General features: G+C 43.4%; 1 protein-coding gene across 16 annotated transcripts in view; it reads right to left on the minus strand.

The window, feature by feature from the left end:
• Positions 1-20,002, minus strand: part of MBNL3 (muscleblind like splicing regulator 3) — a 163,643-nt gene that overhangs the window by 9,968 nt on the left and 133,673 nt on the right. For 13 of the 16 annotated variants that reach the window (XM_069074085.1, XM_069074092.1, XM_069074093.1 and 10 more), the window contains 7 exons: positions 18,106-18,306; positions 16,534-16,770; positions 15,777-15,935; positions 6,975-7,125; positions 4,845-4,880; positions 2,430-2,524; positions 1,439-1,513 (listed from right to left, as the gene is read on the minus strand). In XM_069074085.1, the coding sequence (XP_068930186.1) occupies positions 1,457-1,513; positions 2,430-2,524; positions 4,845-4,880; positions 6,975-7,125; positions 15,777-15,935; positions 16,534-16,770; positions 18,106-18,306 (936 nt within the window). In that variant the 3' untranslated portion in view covers positions 1,439-1,456. The remainder of the gene's footprint in view (positions 1-1,438; positions 1,514-2,429; positions 2,525-4,844; positions 4,881-6,974; positions 7,126-15,776; positions 15,936-16,533; positions 16,771-18,105; positions 18,307-20,002) is intronic. The other 3 variants (XM_069074095.1, XM_069074094.1, XM_069074097.1) reach the window with 3 other exon arrangements.

Here is a 20,002-nt window from a genome sequence, read left to right on the forward strand (position 1 = left end):
GGGAGGGATGAGAGCTTGGCTATGGGCCCAGCTCTGCCACTGACTTACTGTGTGACCTTGTGAGAGGCCCTTACCCTCTCTGGGCTCATCTGACAAGTAATGGAGTTGGACTGGACGATCTCTAAGCCTTCCAGCTTTACTATTGTCTATGGTCCTATGTTTGAAGCATGCAATCCACATGAACACCTAGAAGCAGACATGAGGAAGCATGGCATAGTGGAGAGAGAGCTGGACTCAAGAGTGGAGAAGACCTGGGTTCAATCCTGTTTTGGACACTCACTGGCTGGATGACCCTGGGCAAGTCAATATGACTCAACTTCTCTTTTCAGAAAAGGTCAGACAATTGTTTGCATGTTATCTCCCCCATTAGAGTGTGAGCTCCTCGAGGGCAGGAATTGTTTTGGCCTTTCTTCATCTCCCCAATACTTAGCTTGGTGCCTGACACCGAATGAGTGATTAAGAAGTGTTCTTGAATGATCGACTCTCTGGGTATCCGTTTTTCCTCTGTCAAAAGAAGTTCCTTTCAGTTATTGATGTATGATCTTATGACATTTGGGAAACAATTGACAGCCAGTGACTGGAGACAGCACTTGTTCTAGGCCTTTTTCTGCATTCTGAACTTGCAAGAAGGGCCATGAGAGCGCAGCATTTTAATTTAGGAGGGCCCTTGGCCAAATCCCTGATTTTTACAGATGAGGAGGCCAAAGGTCAGAGGGGAAATGCTTTGTCTAAAGTCACATGAATCATAGGTGACAGAGCCTCGATTTGAATCCAGGTCCTCTGACTCCAAACTCAGTGCTCTTTCCATGACAGGATGGTACTGAGGGTGAAGGAGAAATGTGACTTAAGAAGAAAATGATTAATGATAAAACTGCATCATTCACAGCTAGCAGGACTGGGAAGAATTTTTGATGGAGTCACATTGAAAGCAACACAAAGCAAACAGCCTCTGAAAGCAGCAGCTTCTACAGTGTTGTGGGAGAAGCACATTATTCACAACTTCTAAGCTAATCATGTTGGTCATTCAGAATCTGGTCACAGAACCGACTTTGTTCCACTTCACACAATGCAGCAATAAAAAATGATTTTTCAGGATTCAAGTTCAAGTTAAAAAACTTGTTAGCTTTTCCACAATCAAAATGATCCTGCTGGAGATGAGAAGAACTAAAAATCTTTTTCATTCAAAATACATTTCCGGACTTGCCAGCTCACTGGGAAACATGCAGTCCCTGGCTGGCATTACTCAACAAATTAATTGCATATTTTCTCTCCACCATTTCAGCTGGGAAATTTGAGATTACTGAAAGCATGCTGGAAGTTGTAAACAAATATCTATTCATGAAGGGTTAGCAAAGAATTTAGCAAATGCAATTACCTAGATACAATATGTCACCTCTAAAAATTGTTATTGATTATAGGAATATGGAAAGAAACTTACTGTTTCTATTCGTTACGTTTACATCTGTGAAACAAACATGCTGCTACTCAGTTCATCTACTGATAACTGGGATATCTAGAGTGGTGAAAAAGAATGCAGATTAAAATCGTACCTTGGGATCATTCTGGTTACTGTCTTTACTGCTTGGGCATGGTCAACAAATAAATCAAATCCACTCAAGGCACAATTTGGGGGCAAAATTAAACATTTCCTGTATTGGTTCATTTGGACAAAGCCCTGATTAGAACATGGTTTTGTCCCCAATGAATGCTCCAAACGTTATACTTAAGATGCAATCCCAACAGCCATGCCAGGTAACTTTCAGTATGGAGTCATGGCGGCCACGGTAGTGAGCCACGAGCAGCCATACCCATTACACACTCCTCTCTTGGGCCACAGCCATCCAAGGCCTGCAACTAGCGGGTGATGATTATCTCTGGGACTAACCAAGACAAAGGAGACCCCTGCGGACAACTAAGGTATTTCTAACATCTGCTTCAGAGAGGATGTGCTTGGCCATCACTGAGGACTCCTCATGACAAAATCATCTTTCTGGGGGTTTAGAGAGGTCATGATGGGGTGCCACTCAGTGAAACTTCCAACACACTAACTCATAATGCAGGGTATCACCCTACCCTGGCCTAAAGAGGAGAAGCTGTGCTTAAGGTCATAATAGGAAGAAGTTTTGTATTCCTGAAAGCTCTGGGATATACATTTCAGGACCGGTGTGGTGGCAACCCTCATGGTCCAATGTTGTGAGCAGCACCTCAGAAAGAGTCGCCACCTCACAATGTGCGCGGATTCATCTCCGCAGCAGCAGCAAAGCATGCAGGGTACTCTGGATGCACATTGAATGCAATCTCTAGAAACCCGCGAAAAGTGGGACATCAATACCCTCTCACCAATCCCCAAAGAATATACTCGGCCCAACTAATACATGGTAGGCATCTAGCTCTGAATACGTCAAAGAAATCTATTGAAAGGGCCAAACCTGATTGGCTGTAGCTGTTGCAGCGAAGGGGACGCTGGTGGCAGGTGTTGTTGCTGCGGACACAGTGGTGGGCGTAGCACCGTGCATCATGGGCACTTTCAGGAGGGAACCATGGAAGCGACATACAGGAAGGTGGAGCATTTATGTAACCATGACAACATGTGGTGGATTGGGGGCGTGGCAGGTATCACAGCAACAAGCCATGTGACATCGTCATGAAGGATACACCAGGGCACGCCATGCAATTCACAGTGCAAAGCAAGACAGCATTGAAGGGGAAAAAAATTAAAAAGAGAAAAAAGGGGAAAAGCCCATTACAATTATCATTAAGGAAAACTAAAACATTCTCAACACTTAGTACATTTATAAGCAAAACAAAGATGTAATACACCGGAAGAGCCAAATTTTCAAAAGTGGGTACAGGGGCTACACCTGTAAAAATGATGATTTGCCATCACTGGCTACCCAACAGTTGGGCAGGGGGTTAGTTCAGGGGGTTCTTAGTTTGGCTGTTGCCTGGCAAGTGAGGAGGTAATTCTGTAGACTACGTGTAGAAATGGGCAGGAATGGGTACAGTGTCTTGCTATGCATGTGCAGAGGGCCAGTTAGGTGTGTGGGCACTTACCTAGTTTGTAGACACAAGAAAGCGGTTGGGTTGGTTGTTACAGGGTCAGAGAGAAGAGGGCAGGGATTTGTGTGTATGTTTTTACAGGTGCACCCAGTATAGCCTCCTTGGAAAATTTGGCCCGAATTATGATTCATATACACAGTGGACTTTTATAGCAAATATCTGACAAAACATTGTCCTCATGGTACATATTACAGCTACGACCCCACTGGCTAACATGGCTACCAGCTGCAACAACATCCCTTTCAATGTGTTGTCTCTCCTGGCTATAGAAAGGTCTTCCTTTTTTTTCCAGGGTTTAACTCATTTGGGGAAATGACCTGGTGGTTACCTGTGACTGGCAAGAATGTGAATCTGATGATTTATCTAGGTTCCAGCTAGGAAACTCAGCAAGATGTGTGATTCAACCATGGAAGTGAACAAGGCGGGGGTGGGGATATCAAACTGGCCTATTTCACAGAAGCCAAATATGTGTCTCTAATGGTTGTTCCTGGAAATCCTGGAACTCTCTCTTCTACTAAGGGACCCTAAAAACATCCCCATTTGGGGATTTCACCTTGAGAATGCAGCAGTTAGGTAGGCAGCAGCCTCACTGAAACATGCACATTGCATTCCAGTGCAGAGCACTTAAGGTATAAAGTGTGGGGGAACTTTCTAGATGGGACAACAAACAACCAAAAAATGTAAAAGGTACAGACACACTTTACAAATGCTCAGAGGTCTGGGCTTCTAATCTAAAGTGCACAGAACACTTTACCTAGTAGCAAAAGGAATTAGCAATGCCTGGAAGAAATGAAGCACCCCTCCCTACCCCTCACCCCTGACCAAACACAGTAGCCAGAGGGCTCAAACCATGCTGTGGTGGCAGCTGTTACTGCTATTCTGGGTGTGTTTGCCTATGGCTCCCTTTCTGGCTTTGTAGCTATGACTTGGTCCATTATCCCTTCATGGGCTGTCAGGAAGCCCACACGGAAACTACTTTGCCCTAACAGCTGGGCTAAGTGGCCTGTCCACAGACCTATTCTATTCTTGCTTTCCATGGCGGGTAGAAGGTGTACTGTCTAGCTTCTGAGAATTCCCTTTGGGGCTGAGAGAGTTGGAGGAGGGAGGAAAGAGCAAGAAGGGGGTAGGAAAATACCATGGTGGCCACTGGCTCCAGGGTAGCTGCTTTTGGGGGCTGTGATTTTATTTTGAGGGGGACTTGTCTATTTCTAGCCTAACAAAACATTTCTGAACTGACTATTGAGCCCAACTGCTGTATATGGCATGCAGATTGGTATAAAATCAGAGTAACAGGGATTCTTAAGAAAGAGCTGGATCCAATGGGGGTGGGGTGGGTGCTGTTGGTGAGAGGGAGGCACACTGAATATAGCATTCTACAGCATTGCTACCTTCATTATCATTTTCATGCCTGAATACTGAATGCTGAAATCATGTGGTTATATCTGTTGGTGCGTTCAGTTTAGCTGCCCAGCCTTAGCTATTCATTTGTAGATTATTATTATTTCACATTTCCAAATCATTGATACAATGGTGACATGCATACTCCTCCCCTGGCTATTTAATCTTTGGGCAAAAGTGGCATGCTATCAGTCACTTAGGGCTTGATTTTCATTCCGTCAAATTGCACAGAAATGGAAGGGCACAGGAACCACTTCAGGCCTTGAATAGACAGAGGAGACCCAGCCACACCACTCAGCCACCCAGCTCTCCCAGGCAACACTAAAACAGGCAATTTCTATTCAGATCAGGAAAAGTTTATAATTGGTATAGAAAGAAAAACCTACCAACACTTGCAGTGGGTGCCATGCACAGTACTGACCCTTTACACCATGCAGTGAAGCGTGGAAAGATGAACAAAAAGGGATATTTCATTAGTGAGCTCTCGTGTTAGAATTGACTTTAACTAAAAAAAAAGCAGCTACTGTCTTTGCAGCATTCAATTCAAGCACATGCAAAAAAAAAAGTACTCGGCAATATTGATGACTTTTAAATTCTTTGCTTTGAGAGCAAGCACTCCCACATGCATGTGTACTCATATACATATCTACACACACACACATGCACACATAGTCAAAATAATTCTTGGATTCTTGGGCAGGAAATAGTTCTTGATTTTTTTCTAGTTGTTAAACTTGTCTGCCACAATTCCTATTCAGCTGATCCATTCTAAGTGCTTTGTTCGAGGAGGAAGAGATGTTTCCATTTTTGTATAATGTACAGATTGTTTTCAAAATGTGAAATGGGGCTAGGATGATAATGTTTCTGTGACTTTACCTTTGAAAAACTTTTCTTCATTCCTTTTAGGACAGAGACAGGCTACTAACATTTGGCTCAAAGCCCCTGAAGGGGAGGGGACCATCTCTGCTCAACACATGTTTATTTTGCTCTTAATAAAGGGGAGGGGGACCCTTTCTGGGATTTTTGCTTTGAGGTTCCAGTGCCTCACTTTTCAACTCTGAGGGGATGATCCTATAATAGGACAGAAGCTGAGATAAGCAAGGAAGATTTTATGGTTAAATTTTAAAAGGAAGGAGCATCGATTTTCTGGCTGGTGACTTCCATCTTACAGAGGTCTCTTGTCCCCAAATGGCTTTGACATTCTAGGGCTCTATGAAGTATTTTTTTTTGTCTTTTTGGAGGGCAATTGGGATTAAGTAACTTGCCCAAGGTTACACGGCTAGTTTTATGTGTGTGTGTGTGTGTGTGTGTGTGTGTGTGTGTGTGTGTGGGTGTGGGTGCTAAGTGTCTGAGGCCGGAACCGAACTCAGGTCCTCCTGACTCTGGGGCCAGTGCTTTACTCACTGCGCCACCTAGCTGCCTCCCTGGCTCTATGAAGTATTAACCACTGTCATTCAATCTATCTTTTCCAAGATGGAGAAGAGTTTGGGGGCTAAAGCCTGTAATAGTTTTGGCCTAAGTAAGAGAGATATTCCATCTGTTCTGCTAGCCCATTTTGAGTCTGGAAATGTTTTCTATTATCAGAGGTTCATGAAATGGAGTTGGATGGCCATGTTGGAAAAGCCTGCTTTGGGTTCCTAATATTTGATAAGAAAAATAACAGGAACCATAAAATACAAAGTAATCATGGATCTTTGGGGCTATAAGCAACATTGCTGTAAGCTTAGACTGTTATTTGTGGTTCAGTGGAAAGATCTCTGGAATTACAGTCAGCGAGACCTAGATATGTAACAACTTCCTCACTTCCTGGTTGTGGAGCCTTGGGTAAGTCACTTCCCATCCCTGAAACCACAGAAGTAAAGTGACATAACCAGTATCACACAGCTAGTAAGTGACAGAGGTGGGATCTGATTCCAGTTGTTCCTGACTCCAAACCCAACCCCAATCCACTACACCAGATGTGTCAGACTCAAAAGAAGTCTGTGAAACTTCTGGATGAAAATGGGAAATGTTTAACAAAATAAATAGAAATCTAACACAACATAGATAATGTTAATTGGTGGGTTTCTAAATCAATATGAGGCCTGCAGGGATCTTTTTCTCTTTGAGCTTGATACCAGAGCACTATGTCACACTGCCCCTAAAGTCATGTGTAAATGTATAGACAGTCATACATTCATAAATAATACTACCCAAGAGTCCAGAAATTAATTTGAGATTTAACCAAATGAACTATACGAAAAGAGAGATATGAAGCAAAACAATCAGAAAAGTTTTGCCACTTTTCCAGTTTGACATAAATTGCTACTTATCAAGAATTCTGGGAAAGAAATAGGGTTCCTTTTCGGACACATCATAGCTCCCCATACTACTTTTGCTCAAAGTTCTCTCAGTGACATTCATATGCAGTCTTTAGCCAAAAGCCTTTAAAAACAACAGTAGCAATCTAAAGCTCTCTTACTACTTGCAGCTTGCTGGGCTACTAAGGTCGGGCCAGTTAGGGAACATCACCTTACCTGTTGGGATAAATGTTGGTTGCTGCAGCTGCATGTTAGCTAGAGCCTGTTGGTAGTGGAAAACACTTGGGTTGAAGACTGTGGTGGCACCGTTGTTCTTTTCAAGTGCTGGCCTCTTTGGTAAAGGTTGGAGGGCACCAGGTGGCAGGGCCTATAGAAGGGAGAGAGATGGAAGAACATCAAAGAGGGCCAGAGAAAAGTGAAAAACAAAAACATCACTGAACAAAGCATGCACCAGCAATGCAAAGTCTGGCCCATGAATCACCTGCAAACGTACTCACTTGCAAGACAATAATATTGACTACACTTATCACCACTTGATCTTAGCCAAAAGGACAGAGAAGCAATGAGCAAGGCAAAAAAAAGGGGGAGGGAACAGGTTTTCTGGGGGCGGGTTTGTCAGGGATGCAGAGCTGGTCTCAGAAAGCCAAAATACTAGAAAGGTAGCTTTTCAATTTGACCCATGGGGCAAAGAGAAAAGGAGGGACTCCATTGGGGCAGGATCCAACCAAAGGCAGTCACAGGCAAAGGGCATTTTGGGAACCAACATCTCAGGGAACTGGGGCAAATGACTGTTAAGAGAAGGGTAGCACAAGGTATGGATGGAGCCAAAAACAGAGATCCTTGCCTTGGTTGAAGTGTTTAGTCAAAGTCAACATGCAGGCTGTGTGTATGCAAGGCAGAGTCAGTATACATAAGTGGCAAAAGATGCCAGCTTTTCAGTCTGATGTTGTAATTTCCATGAAATCAAATACAGCAAACACTGGTGTGGTTGGAGGGGAACAGAGAGTTGGTAGAAGCAACAAAGACTTCTGGTTGCACTCCTCTATCTGCAGTGTATTTCTGTACTAATATGTAAGCAAAGAGACAATGCTCCTTTTTTTTCGCGGTTACCATGCAGAATAATAATAATTGAAATTTCTATAGCATTTTAAGGTTTACAAAGCACTTTGTGGACATTAACTCATCCCAGACTCACAACTGTAGTGTGAGGTAGGTGCTATTAGTAACTCCATTTTATAGGTGAGGAAACTGAAGCTTAGAGAGGTCAGGTGACTTACCTAGAGACACATCTAGTCAGAGCCCAGAGCTCTGTTCACCATACACAATGCTCCCTTAGCAATGACACATAGGTAGGAGGATGTATACAATTTGCCCCAGTAAGTTCCCAGAGGGCTTTGGTTTGTTATTTAAACTTGATAGTTACCTATCAGTTATAAGTGAGGGGAGAGGTTTAAACTCAGCATTCTGTACTCTAGGAACCACCCTAATTTCAATAGCTTCTCATTGTCCCATTCAAAAGCAATAAAGGTCGGCTCTTATGTAGTGGAAACCTTTGACTTGAGATGAAACCTACCAACCACAGTGGTTAACAGTGTCAGTTAAAGGTAGCCTTTTACCTGGCTGAGATGATGGAGTACCAGGAGAGGCACTTAGGGAAGTTTCGTTTCTCCTCTCCTTTCTCTTTTTTCACTCTAAAGCCTAGTCCCTGGAGTGAGAAAACTTGGGGCTAGGTTGAATTCTTCCCTCTTCTCCATCTAATTGATTACCACCATTCTCTCACATTCTTCCTTAGAAATGTCTCTGGAATCCACACCCATCTTAATGTTTCTATGGCTATCACCTTAGGTTAAGCCCCAAATACCTCTGAAGCTTCCCAACAGGTCTTCCTGAAGCCCATGCTGCCAGACTGATCTTCCTAAAACATAACTGTAATCCTGTCTCATTAAGGCTTTGGAGACTATAGCCTGAGCCTGGCCTTCAGGGCCCTCCACCCATTGGTTCCATAAGAAAGTGATTGATGGTTGGTACTCTAATATTATATAATATTGGACTGGTTCAGAATGAGGGGATGGAAGTATTCTGGTCCTTTGTGGATTCAGTTTCTTAGAAAAGACTAAAATGTATTTACTGTGAAAATCATTTGATGCAGTGTGGAATAGCTGTTAGAGGACTCCCCAGCTGTGTGACCCTGGCCAAGTAATTTAACCTTTCAGTGCTTCCAGGTAACTCTCTAAGGCTTGAAGTTGCAGCCAGTCTGTATGAGTAGTGGGAGTTGCCTACATCAAAGAAATCACATATCTGGATTAAAAAAACTCAATGATTGAAAAAACAAACCATACAATTTGTCCTGTGGCCTCTAAGAATGGGAGGAAAAAGAAAGACAGAATCATTAGTGAATGATACCCTTCAAGAAAGGGTTTTGAACAACAAGCAGAACTGAGAAGATTCCAGGAGGGAAGGCATGTTGATTCTTCAAATGTTTCAGAAAGGGGGGGGGTCCTGACTGTCCTGTTTGGCTCTCAGGGGCTAGAGCACTTCAGGAGCAAGGGCAGAAGCTACAGTGAGGTAAGAAGGGCTCAGAAGAGAAGCTTCAATAATGGCTTTGCCCCACAAGGGGAGGAAAAAACTAGCTCATACAGTGGGGTCTCTAATGCAACTGAATTGAACAAATGTTTACTAAGCATTTGTTATGTGGCAGGCACAACAGTGAGGCACGCAAAGACAAAAATAATAGTCCCTGCCCCCAAGAAGCTTACATTCTACTGGCTGGAAGCAAGCTGTAGACAGAGAAGTCACTACCAAATATGTACAAAATAAATGGGAAATGATTTCAGGAGGCACTTCAGGGTAGCCTTAAATGGAGTTAGAGATTGGAAGAGGTTGAAGTGAGGAAGGACAGCATTCCAGACAAGGTATGGCGGCAGGAGCCAGAATTGTGCATATTGGGAACAGCCAGTCGGCCATTTTGGAAGGTACAGAGAATGTAGTAATATGAAAGAAGCCTGGAAGTATGAGTGGGACGCAGACTGTGGAGGGCTCTCAGGGCCAGAATGAGGATGTTTGTATTTTATTCTAGAAATCATCCAAGATTTTTGAGAAGGGAAATAATATGGTCAGATGTGTATTTTAGGAATATCAGTTTGGTAGCTATATGGAGGGCAAATTGGAGAGAGGGAGAGAATGGAAGCAGGGAGACCAATTAGAAGTCTATTGAAATAGTCTACCTGAGAGGTGCTGAGGACCCGAACTAGGGTAGTAGCTCTGGGAATGAAGAAGAGGGGATATACGTGAGACACGTTGTGATGGCAGCATTAACAAGACTTGGCAAGAGCTTGATATGGGGGCCGGGGAGAGAGGAAGGAGAGGGAAGAATCAAGGATGATTCCAAGACTGTGAAGCTGGGTAAATGGAAGGATGGCATGTGCCTGACAGAAATAGGGCCATTTAGAGGAGGGGCAAGGTTCAGGGGAGACACAATGGGTTTCATTTTGAACATGTTGAGTTTGGCATGTTAATTGGCCATCTAAATGGAGATAGTCTTTCAGTAGGCTATTGGTGTTGTGGGATGGGATTTCAAGAGATATTAGGGCTAGATATATAGATTTGGGAATCATTGGCCTAGAGATGATAACTAAAGCCATGGTGGCTGCTGAGAGACTAAGAGCGGCAGATAAGAGAAAAGGTCCTAGCAAAGAGCCTTAGCGGTCAGTAGGGAGAAAAATGATGGTCCAGCAAAGAAGACTGAGGTGCAACAGTCAGCTGGGTAGGAGAACCAAGAGAGAACAGTATCACAGAAGGCAAGAGAGGAGAGGATTTTTTACCTCTCCAGGTGTTTAACTGTTAAAAACTGCTGAAAAGTAGAATGAGGACTGAGAAGAGGCCATTAGATTCAGCAGCTAAGAACCATTGGATTTCACAGTTAGTGACCTTGGAAGGAACAGTTTCAGTCAAGGGGTGAGGCTAGATGCCAGGCTTCAAGGGGCTGAAAAAATGGAGGAACAAATATAGTATGGGAGAACTTAGAGAATTCTAATAGATCCTTCTTTTAGCATGATAGGGCCATAAAGCTCCAACGGGAAAGAACCTAGGAGGCCATCTAGTCCATTCTCCTCATTTCCCAGAGGAGGACACTGGGAAGAAAAGATGTAGGATGCTAGCCTGAGGTGAGCCAGGCTTGTGGAAAGTTTTGGAGATTTTTCAAATTCTGGGGTTAGGGTGGGCAATCTGCCGGTGGTAGCGAAGGAGTCAGTGGATAAAAGAGAGGCTGAAGATGAGTAAATAAGAAGGAATCATTGTGGGGCCAAGCTCCTAGGGAAGATGAGAAGGGATGTGCACAAATGCCCAAGTGGAAGAGTTGGCCTTGGAAAAGAGAAGGGCCACCTCTTCCTCAGGATCACTGGAACTATGGAAGCAGATGATCACTCTACAGGGATGAGCGAGAGGGAAGTCCATCACCAGGTAGGAGATTGGAATAGATGTCATCCAGGTTCCCTTTCATACTTTTTAATTTGTAATTTTATTTATGTATATTACAGTCCATTCTTGATTACCCATGATTGGGGAGGGGGCAGAGATTATAATATGTAGATGAAATCCAGAGCTATTTCCCCAACCTGATTTTTAGCATCTAGTTTCAAGCTTTTTGCATTTTGGGCAACCATTTATTAGGGCTACTCAGAAGAAATGTTTTTAGAGAATCTTTTCCCCTTTTTACTCTCCCTATTCACCCTTAGCCAATAGTGCTAGGAACAGAGAAATGGATAAAAGGCAAGGCAGTGAGAAGGAAATCAGCAAAAGGGAGAGAGCAGGAGTGAGAAGCGAAGGGTTTGCCTAATCTCCAAACTGGATATGATCAGCAGAGGCCCCAGTCCTCAATATTCACTTGGATTTGATGAGATTCTATTTCACAAACCATATAAACCAAAAGACCCATAGAGCCATGGGAATATTAGGACTGGCAGGGACATCAGAGACCATTGACCCCCATTTTACATAGGAGGAAACTGAGCTACAGAACAGGGAAGTGACTGGCCCAAGGTCACACAGAGAAATAGTGATAGAGGCAGCCCAAGGATACAGACTGCCAATTTCCCAGTCCTGTAATTTTGCCACTGCACCGTATGCCCTTTCCCCTTTTCGGGGCTTTCTCTTGTCTTCAGTGTGGTGTAATGGATAAAGCTGGACCTGGAATCAGGAAGACCTGTGTTCAAATTTGGCCTCAGACATTTATTGGTTGTGTGACCTTGGGCAAGAAACTTAACCTCTGTTTGCCTTGGTTTCCTCAACTGTAAAATGGGGTTATTAATAACACCTATCTCCCAGAGCTGTTGTAAGGCTCAAATGAGATAATATTTGAAGAGCACTTTGCACATAGTAGGTACTATCTAAATGCTAGCTATTATTATCAATCCTGCCTCTGTCACCTCTATGAGTTTGGGCAATTGACTTCACTACTCTAGCTATTAGTCTCACCCTAACCACCTATAAAAGAGAGAGACAGGACCACATAACCGTTAAGGTCCCTTTCAAGTTGAAATCTCTGATCCCACAAATGACATTGAAAATCCACACTGTACGACAATACAATTGACAAAAATAATTGGACCTCACTGACTGACTCCAAGATCGGACTCCAATAATTGACAATTGGACAATAATAATTGAACCCTAGGTAAAAAGAGTCTTCTTTCTTCAACTATTTTTGAAAGTGAATTTAACACTCTTCTTTCCCCTTTCCCCATTGAAAAGCCATCTACCCACTCAAGTCAGAGAGCTGCAGAAAAAAACCAAAAAACCCTAACAAAAGAGAGGCTTGACAGAGGTCACTTGACTTAGGAGAGATCCAGGTTCTAGGCCCAGCATGGTCACCAACTAGCCACAGGATCCTGGGCAAGTCATTTGATAAGTTCATGGATAAGGTGCAGCAAGGATTCTGTCTACTCCCTACCCCCGAAGGATTCTGTGAGCCAAGGCCTCAGTAACTCCTGTGCTGGCCGGTATTATCCAAGTGTGTTATGGATCTTTGTTTCATTCCCATGCTTTTCCTGTTGCTTGGGACATTGTGAACTTGCAGCCACTGCCTCTGACCCTCTTTAGCTCAGTTTTAATTCACACTTGGAAATACCTATGAAAACCTTACAGACTGAAGGCTTCTTGGGAGAATGCCCAGCCAGTTGTAACTTCCTTGGGAGGACAAAATTCACAGGGCATTGAGCCTGCTGTCCACTCACCATTTAGCCCTGGGAGACTCTCGTGTGGCTGATAAGGTGTGAGAGAGGGGAGGGAAGTAGGAGGGACCCATTGATTTTCAGGTGGCATTGGAGGGAGGCTATGAAACAGTGGCCCAGAGCCTTTTCCCTCAGGTCATTCTGCCCCTCCCATATCATGTATTATTTTGGAAATGGAGAATCATAACCACACTTATATTCTCCCCCTCCCAGGGGTTATTATGAGGAAAGTGCTTTGGAAACTTTAAAGTATAACTAAGAGTTATTATTATTTATGTTTGAGGCAGGGCAGCAGAGTGGATATGGTGTTTGGCCTGTGTTCCAATCTCTGCCACTTGCTAGCCATGTGGTCCTGAGTAAGTCACTTAAGCTCTGTGGTCGAACCTACCCAAGGGAATACTTCATTAGTTATGGCAATGTTTAAGATGCCGAATTCTTAATAAAATCAAAAGATGCATCTTTTCAAAGGCTCCTCAATGGTTCTGATGGGATGTTCCAAGTTGTTCTGGCTATTTCACCATTTCTGTATCTTAACAGCCGAGGCCATTTTCTTCTGCACCTGCTCCTCTTTCAAATCTCTCAGGTCTTTGCTTCTAAGACTGGTATAAACCATTTAAAATCCATTATCATACTGCCAGCAAAAAGAGTAAGGCGATTCCCTGGGACTTATTTTCTAAGTCATAGGCTGCTGATTTGTAATCTGCATTTGTAGTGGAAGTTTCCAATGTGAGGAAATCACCAACCCTAAGGATAACACTCATAAGATGCTTTTTATTTGCTAGTCATTAGCATCAGCTTTAGAATAGCTTACATTTCTTTTTTTTTTTTTTTGCTTTTTGGAAGGGCAATTGAGATTAAGTGACTTGTCTAAGGTCACACAGCTAGTAAGTGTTAAGTGTCTGAGGCTGGATTTGAACTCAGGTCCTCCTGACTCCAGGGCTGGTGCTCTATTCACTGCGCCATCTAGCCACCCCATAGCTCACATTTCTTAAGGTTTACAAACGCTTGACATTCGTTATCTTGTTTGAGAGTCATAATGAACTTGAGAGGTAAGACCTAGATATATCATCCCCATTTTATAGATGAGAAAGTTGAGGTTCATAGAGGGGAAATGACTTGCTCAGGGTCACATGCTTATGAAGCACCTAAGGCAGAATTTGAGCCCAGGTCTTTCTGACTCCAGGGCCAGCACTGTAGGAATGATGTCATGTGGAGAATACCATCTGGGAGCGGAAGTCAATCAACAAACATCTATTAAGCATCTCCTTTGTGCCAGAATGAAATAGTTTTGACCCTCAAGGGACTGACATTCTAAATCTTTAGCAGACACCAATGTCAAGAATTTATTCCGTCTTTCTGTTATGGTCACAGAAAGAGCAATGGCCTCAGAGCCAGAACACTTTGGCGAGCGATTGTGGGCAAATCACTTAACCCCTCTGAAACTCAGACTCCTTATCTATAAAATGGGAGGAAATCATACTTGGACTCTCCACTTCACAGGGTTGTTGTGGTCATGTATTAGGAGTTGCAAAGGCTATTGCTATCTGAAAACAAACTAACTAAAAAAAGAAAAAAAATCTCTCCCTCCCCAAACACACTCACCACCCATATTGCACACAACACACCACCAAACCTCTGTGATGATGAAACTGCCCTGAAATCAATCATGTGGATTTCTGACTTTGAGCTCAGTATTCACACAATTGGTGAAATGCAAACTTTCTCGGCAGAGCAGGCCGTTTTCTGGAGGTCCGAAGCATTCCCCGCGAAGTCGGGCAGCCCCCTTGCAGAGGACAAATGGTAAGGTCTTTCCAGACAGTGACATGCAGGGCAAGAAAAGGGAGCCCCAGGTCGAAGGCCACCTCACTGGGGTCCCTCTGGGGGTGGACAGCTGCTGGAGTCCTAATTAACAGGCAAGGAAAAGCCCAGGGCCAAGGAGTGAAGGCTGGGTGGCATGAAAACACAGCAGTAAGATGGACCATGCAGTCTCAGGGGCGAGGGAGAGGGAAAACCACGAAGGCATCATACAATATGGCTTTTCAAAGGCTAAGCATGCATGGCATGGGGCATTCACTCTGGTAAATGCCCCATGCTAACTCTGTTTGGCATTCAGCCCCTCTCAAGCAGCTTAGAAGTGAAAAGAAGTGTGGTTGGATACCAATGAGTTTTCCATAAGTCGATCTGTAATTTGGTACAAGGAGGTTCAACACACTTGCAGAATGACACAAAGATTGGTGTGTATTTTTTTAAGTACTTAAATTTTTTTTAAAAGATAAAAACAACCAGACACCTCTTTTGCTCAGGATGTCGAAGCTGCCTTTAGAGGTAAGACAAACAGCAAGGGGTTTAAGGAAACTGCTTCCTGAATATTTTTTTTCAGCTTTCCTGAGTTAGAAACATTTTTTTTCTGGGTTCATGGGTTTTTTGTTTTTTGAAAAAATTTTTCGATTTTTTTTTTCCCAGAGCCTCATACCGACATGCCTGAGAGGATTCCCGCTGGACAGCAGGCTTCCTTTTGCTCCCTTTTCCTCCAGGGCTAAAAGATCTCAAAAAGTTAATGAATAATGTAAACTCTTTCCCATAGCTGGGGAATTCCGCAACACAAAATCCATAAATGTTTTAGAATGACTAGCTGATGGGCACAGAAATAGGGTTGATTAGTTGTTGGGGACCCAGTCGCATGAATAAAACATGCGTTAGTTTGATTGGAGGATCAAGTAGCACTGAGTAGTAGTTTAGTAGTTTCCAAATCAACCCAAAACAAAACAAGTTCCGTTCCAAGCTGAGGTACCAGGGCCGCTAAACGAGTTTTTCCAAGCTGGGGTACCAGGGCCGCTATACGACGCAAGGAATACAATGAGTATCTTCTAGCTCCCCAAAAGGACCTGGCATCAATCTTTCCACGAAGAGAAGGCCACCTGACTTGTGCATGGCGGGAAAGGGCCCACTGCTTAAATAAACAAACAAACAAAAATGCCCATTACCCTAGAATTTCAACTGCATTCTCTTCTGTCATCCTAATAATAATCTGGCCCTGAGAGACTCCAAAGGGTAAGGAAGGCTGGTGCCCTCTTCAGAATTCAGGACCATTGCTTTAGCCCTCTTGGCCTCACAGAGGCCTCACAGAGACAATAAAAGTCCCCTGTAGGGTACATGGCGCTCTTGTTTGGGGCTGGTCTTCAGTGGGCTTCTGTTTCTAAGAAGACTGGATCAGGGGGTGTCCATAATAGTATTATTTTGATGATTGCTGTTGTCACCATGGTGGGAAAGGCCCACACCACCAAATGGCATAGCACTGAGGCCAGAGAACACATCATTGCCACCTGTGGTACTGGGATACCTTTGGCAAACTCCTCCTTCCAGCAATCACAAGAAGGGAGACAGGGAGCAGGACTAAAGGGAATGAGGTGTAGACAGTGGGCACCAGGTTGGGACTCCTGACCATTCTGTTCAATCCTTTTGATTATTCTATATTATGGGATAATGAATGTGCTTATTACCTTCTTTTAAAAAAAGCAAACGTCCAGGGACAATGGGCCCCGCCTTACCATTGCAGCTGCAGCTGTCTGGTTAGCCTGGTGTTGAGCTGCCTTGATTTTGGCTTGCAGGTGTGCAGGGGGATGAAAGTACTTGCATTTCTCCCGAGAGCAGCGGCCTTTGATGTAATCCATGCACACGGTAACGGTGTTCTCATTTGTATCTATCATGGCAATATCAACAGGGTGGGCATACCGGCAATCATTCTCACCTCGGGTACAGTTTCCACGTTGAAATTCTCGGCAAACCTTAAAGAAAAAGCACAAGGAAGATTTCTGACACATGCACACATCCTTTTGGCCCTCTTGTATCAAGGCAACTCAGAATAATGGGATGGGCGACACACTTCTATACAGAGTTGCAAGTGGGCAACAGCATAAAAAGAAGTTACTTAAGAAGTGTGGACAGACACAGACTTTTAGTTCCTATAAAAAAGAAGAGAAAATTAACATGCCAATCTCCCCCAACCTTATTTGTTGAACATGCATTGTCTTGAGGCCTGCATTTAATCTGCGGTGGGGACCAAAAGCTTGTAATGTTTGCACACAGTAGCTATTTTCCTAAGGGCTCCGATGAGTTTTTATCTCACATCAATGCACTACTGGTTTTTCACAACAGACCTGTGAACCATGACTGCTTTCCATGACATGGTGTCCGATTAACTTTCATTATGAGACCACAGTGTGTTCTTAAGAGGTCGCCAATAGGGCCATCTTGGTAAAGAATCAACAGCCTCTTGCTTTGAAGTGAGGGCTAATGATACATAAGGGATAACAGTGGGGCTTCAATCAGGGCAAGTGCAGGTGGACATTTCATTTGGATTTCCCTTCCTAAGAGATTATGGGAGGATCTCCAGGGTATTGGCCTTATGTTGGGTCAAAGGCTTCATTCAATTTATCACAAGGCTTAGCCAGAGTGATTCTGTCTTCAGAAAGGGCTAGCTACATGTTTAAAGAGGGTTATATGGTTGACAAGTACTCAAGTTCTAGTTTGAATCTGAGGGTCACTTACAGACACAGTAGAAATCTGTTGTAATGTTAGTGCCCAGAGACAGGGAACATACCCACATTTGAGGTGGCCTATATTCCATGGAGAGAGATTCATTATCAATCACCATGTATATCAGGAAAGCAGGTCTAAGGCAAAGTGATCTTCTATACTTTAATGTATCCAAGATCTTGGGAAGAGGGAAGTTTTCTCTAATGGGATTTTTATCATTGGAACTAAAATTTAGGTTTTGTTTTTTGGAGGGGGGAAGGTAGGGCAATTGGGGTTAAGAGACTTGCCCAGGGTCACACGGCTAGTTTTTGTGTTAAGTGTCTGAGGCTGGATTCGAACTCAGGTCCTCCTGACTCCAGGGCCAGTGCTCTATTCACTGTGCCACCTAGCCACCCCTGGAACTAAAATTTAAAATATGTTCCAACTCTAATAGTCTGAAGGTGACTTTAGCAGTGGTCCACTGCCGTGACTTTTTTTAACCTTTGTATAGGAGACTTTCAAAGTATTGAGTTCTGAAGGTAGTGTGCTTTCCATAAAAGGTAACATATCCTTTAACATTAAAAGGTTTCTTTCTATAAAAATACCTCCAGTTTATCTGTACGCATCAATTTCTGACCAGCAGTGCCTCCTGGTACTGTGACAGGTGGATTTCCAGACATCAGCACAGGAGCATTTGGTAAAAGCTCTGCAGGAACCAAGCCCATCCCAGGAGAAACATGACTTAGATAAGGACTGAAAGCCATGGTGGGGCTAGTCGCGAGTGATGGAGTCACAGGAAATGTGGTCTGCATTTAGAGGAGAGAAAAGGGAAAAAAATGTTATAGGTACCTGCACTTCACTTGTTATGAATGTCACATACAGAGGTGCCCTTTCACCTAGGGCCAAAGACAATTTCATCATCCTTGCCTTTGATTCATTCATTTTCACATTCATCCTCAGACATGGGTTGCTTTTAACACAGCAAATACCTTTATTTTTTGGGGAAAAACACATTGATGATGTTTAAGGCTTAATAATCTAATTAAGAAAATAAGTCAGGTAATTGCAACAGCCCTGCAGCAGCCAATTAAACCCCCTTTACTAAGTTTCTTCTTTTCAAGCTGTTTTCTCTCCCCTAATAGGAATGTCCCCCATGGTAAACACATGCCTATGTATTACCTAAAAATGTTCTGATGCAACTAGACTGGAAGGCCTGGGGGGCCCAGATATCTACAGTATCTTTTGGGTCCCTCACAATGCTCAGGTACATAGTGAGTGTTTAATAGATGCTTATTGATTGATTTAATTCAGCACTATTTGACAAATGCCTACCATATACTGTGAACACAAAGATAACAATGAAATCGCCCCTGCTGTCAAACAACATGTACACAGATGAACTCATGAGGGTTCTACATCTTCAATGAATATTTCCACACTGTGCTTTCTGTTGGAGTTCTTAAAGGGAACTTGTGTTAGTAGTAATAATGACAATGATAGATCCTGATCATTTCATGACTATTGCATGATATCTCATGTTATTTGTTGGATCCACTGGACACCTGAGGAAACTAAGGCCCAAAAAGGAGGAGTGACTTGGCCAAGGTTGGAGAGCTAGGCAGAGGCTGAAGAAGAATGGGAAGAAAGGTCTCTGGGCCCCGAGTCCAAAGCTCCTGCCGTGATTAGGTGCTGGCTCGAGTAGGTCTCAGAAATAGTTTGTGGGCGATAAGAGTTGGAGTCAGTCCAGGAGGGACTGGACAATAGTACGGTAAGGAAGACAAACTGGGATACATCCTGGATTTGGATATACAAAGAGTTGGGGCAGGATCTATGATCTTAGATTTCACAATTGCCTACAATCTACAAAAGCAATCTATATTTGCCTTTGAGGGCAATCTTATTTTCAAAGAGTTTTATAAAAACATGTATATATACACATGCATGTATATATGTATGTGTATATATTTAAATACATATATGTATGTAACACATGCACACATATATATTTTTAAGGTGAGGTAGTGTGGTATACTGATTTCCAGCCAGAGGACCTGAGTGTAAATCATGGTTTTGCTCTTTACTACTTGAATGACCCCTTTGTCAAGGCCTGCCTTCCTGTGCTTCAGTTTTGCCATCTGTAAAATGGGGGGGGGGGGTTTGAACCAGAGGCTCTTGAAAGGTCCCTTCCTTTGGTGATCCTTTGAGGCCTGTGCAATGCTTATACATGAGGCTTGTTCTCTAGTTGGCCTCTGTGTGTTCTTGTCTCCCTAACATAATTAAAAGTTCTTATGGGACAAGAGTGTACTTTTTCCCCTCTCCTTTATCACTGGTGGCATATGACCCTCTGGGCTGGGCACAGAGCTTGGGCTCACTAATCAATCACTCATCCAACAACAGAAAGAAAACATGCAACATGAAGAGGAAGAGTAGAAAGAATATGGGCTTTTGAGCCAAAAGACCTGGTTTCGAATTCTGGCTCTGCTACTCTGACTATGTGTCTAA

The sequence above is a fragment of the Petaurus breviceps genome, unplaced genomic scaffold, assembly GCF_028583685.1.
Source record: "Petaurus breviceps papuanus isolate PSGF00001 unplaced genomic scaffold, PetGlider_PUasm1.0 90881, whole genome shotgun sequence".
Taxonomy (NCBI): Eukaryota; Metazoa; Chordata; class Mammalia; order Diprotodontia; family Petauridae; genus Petaurus; species Petaurus breviceps.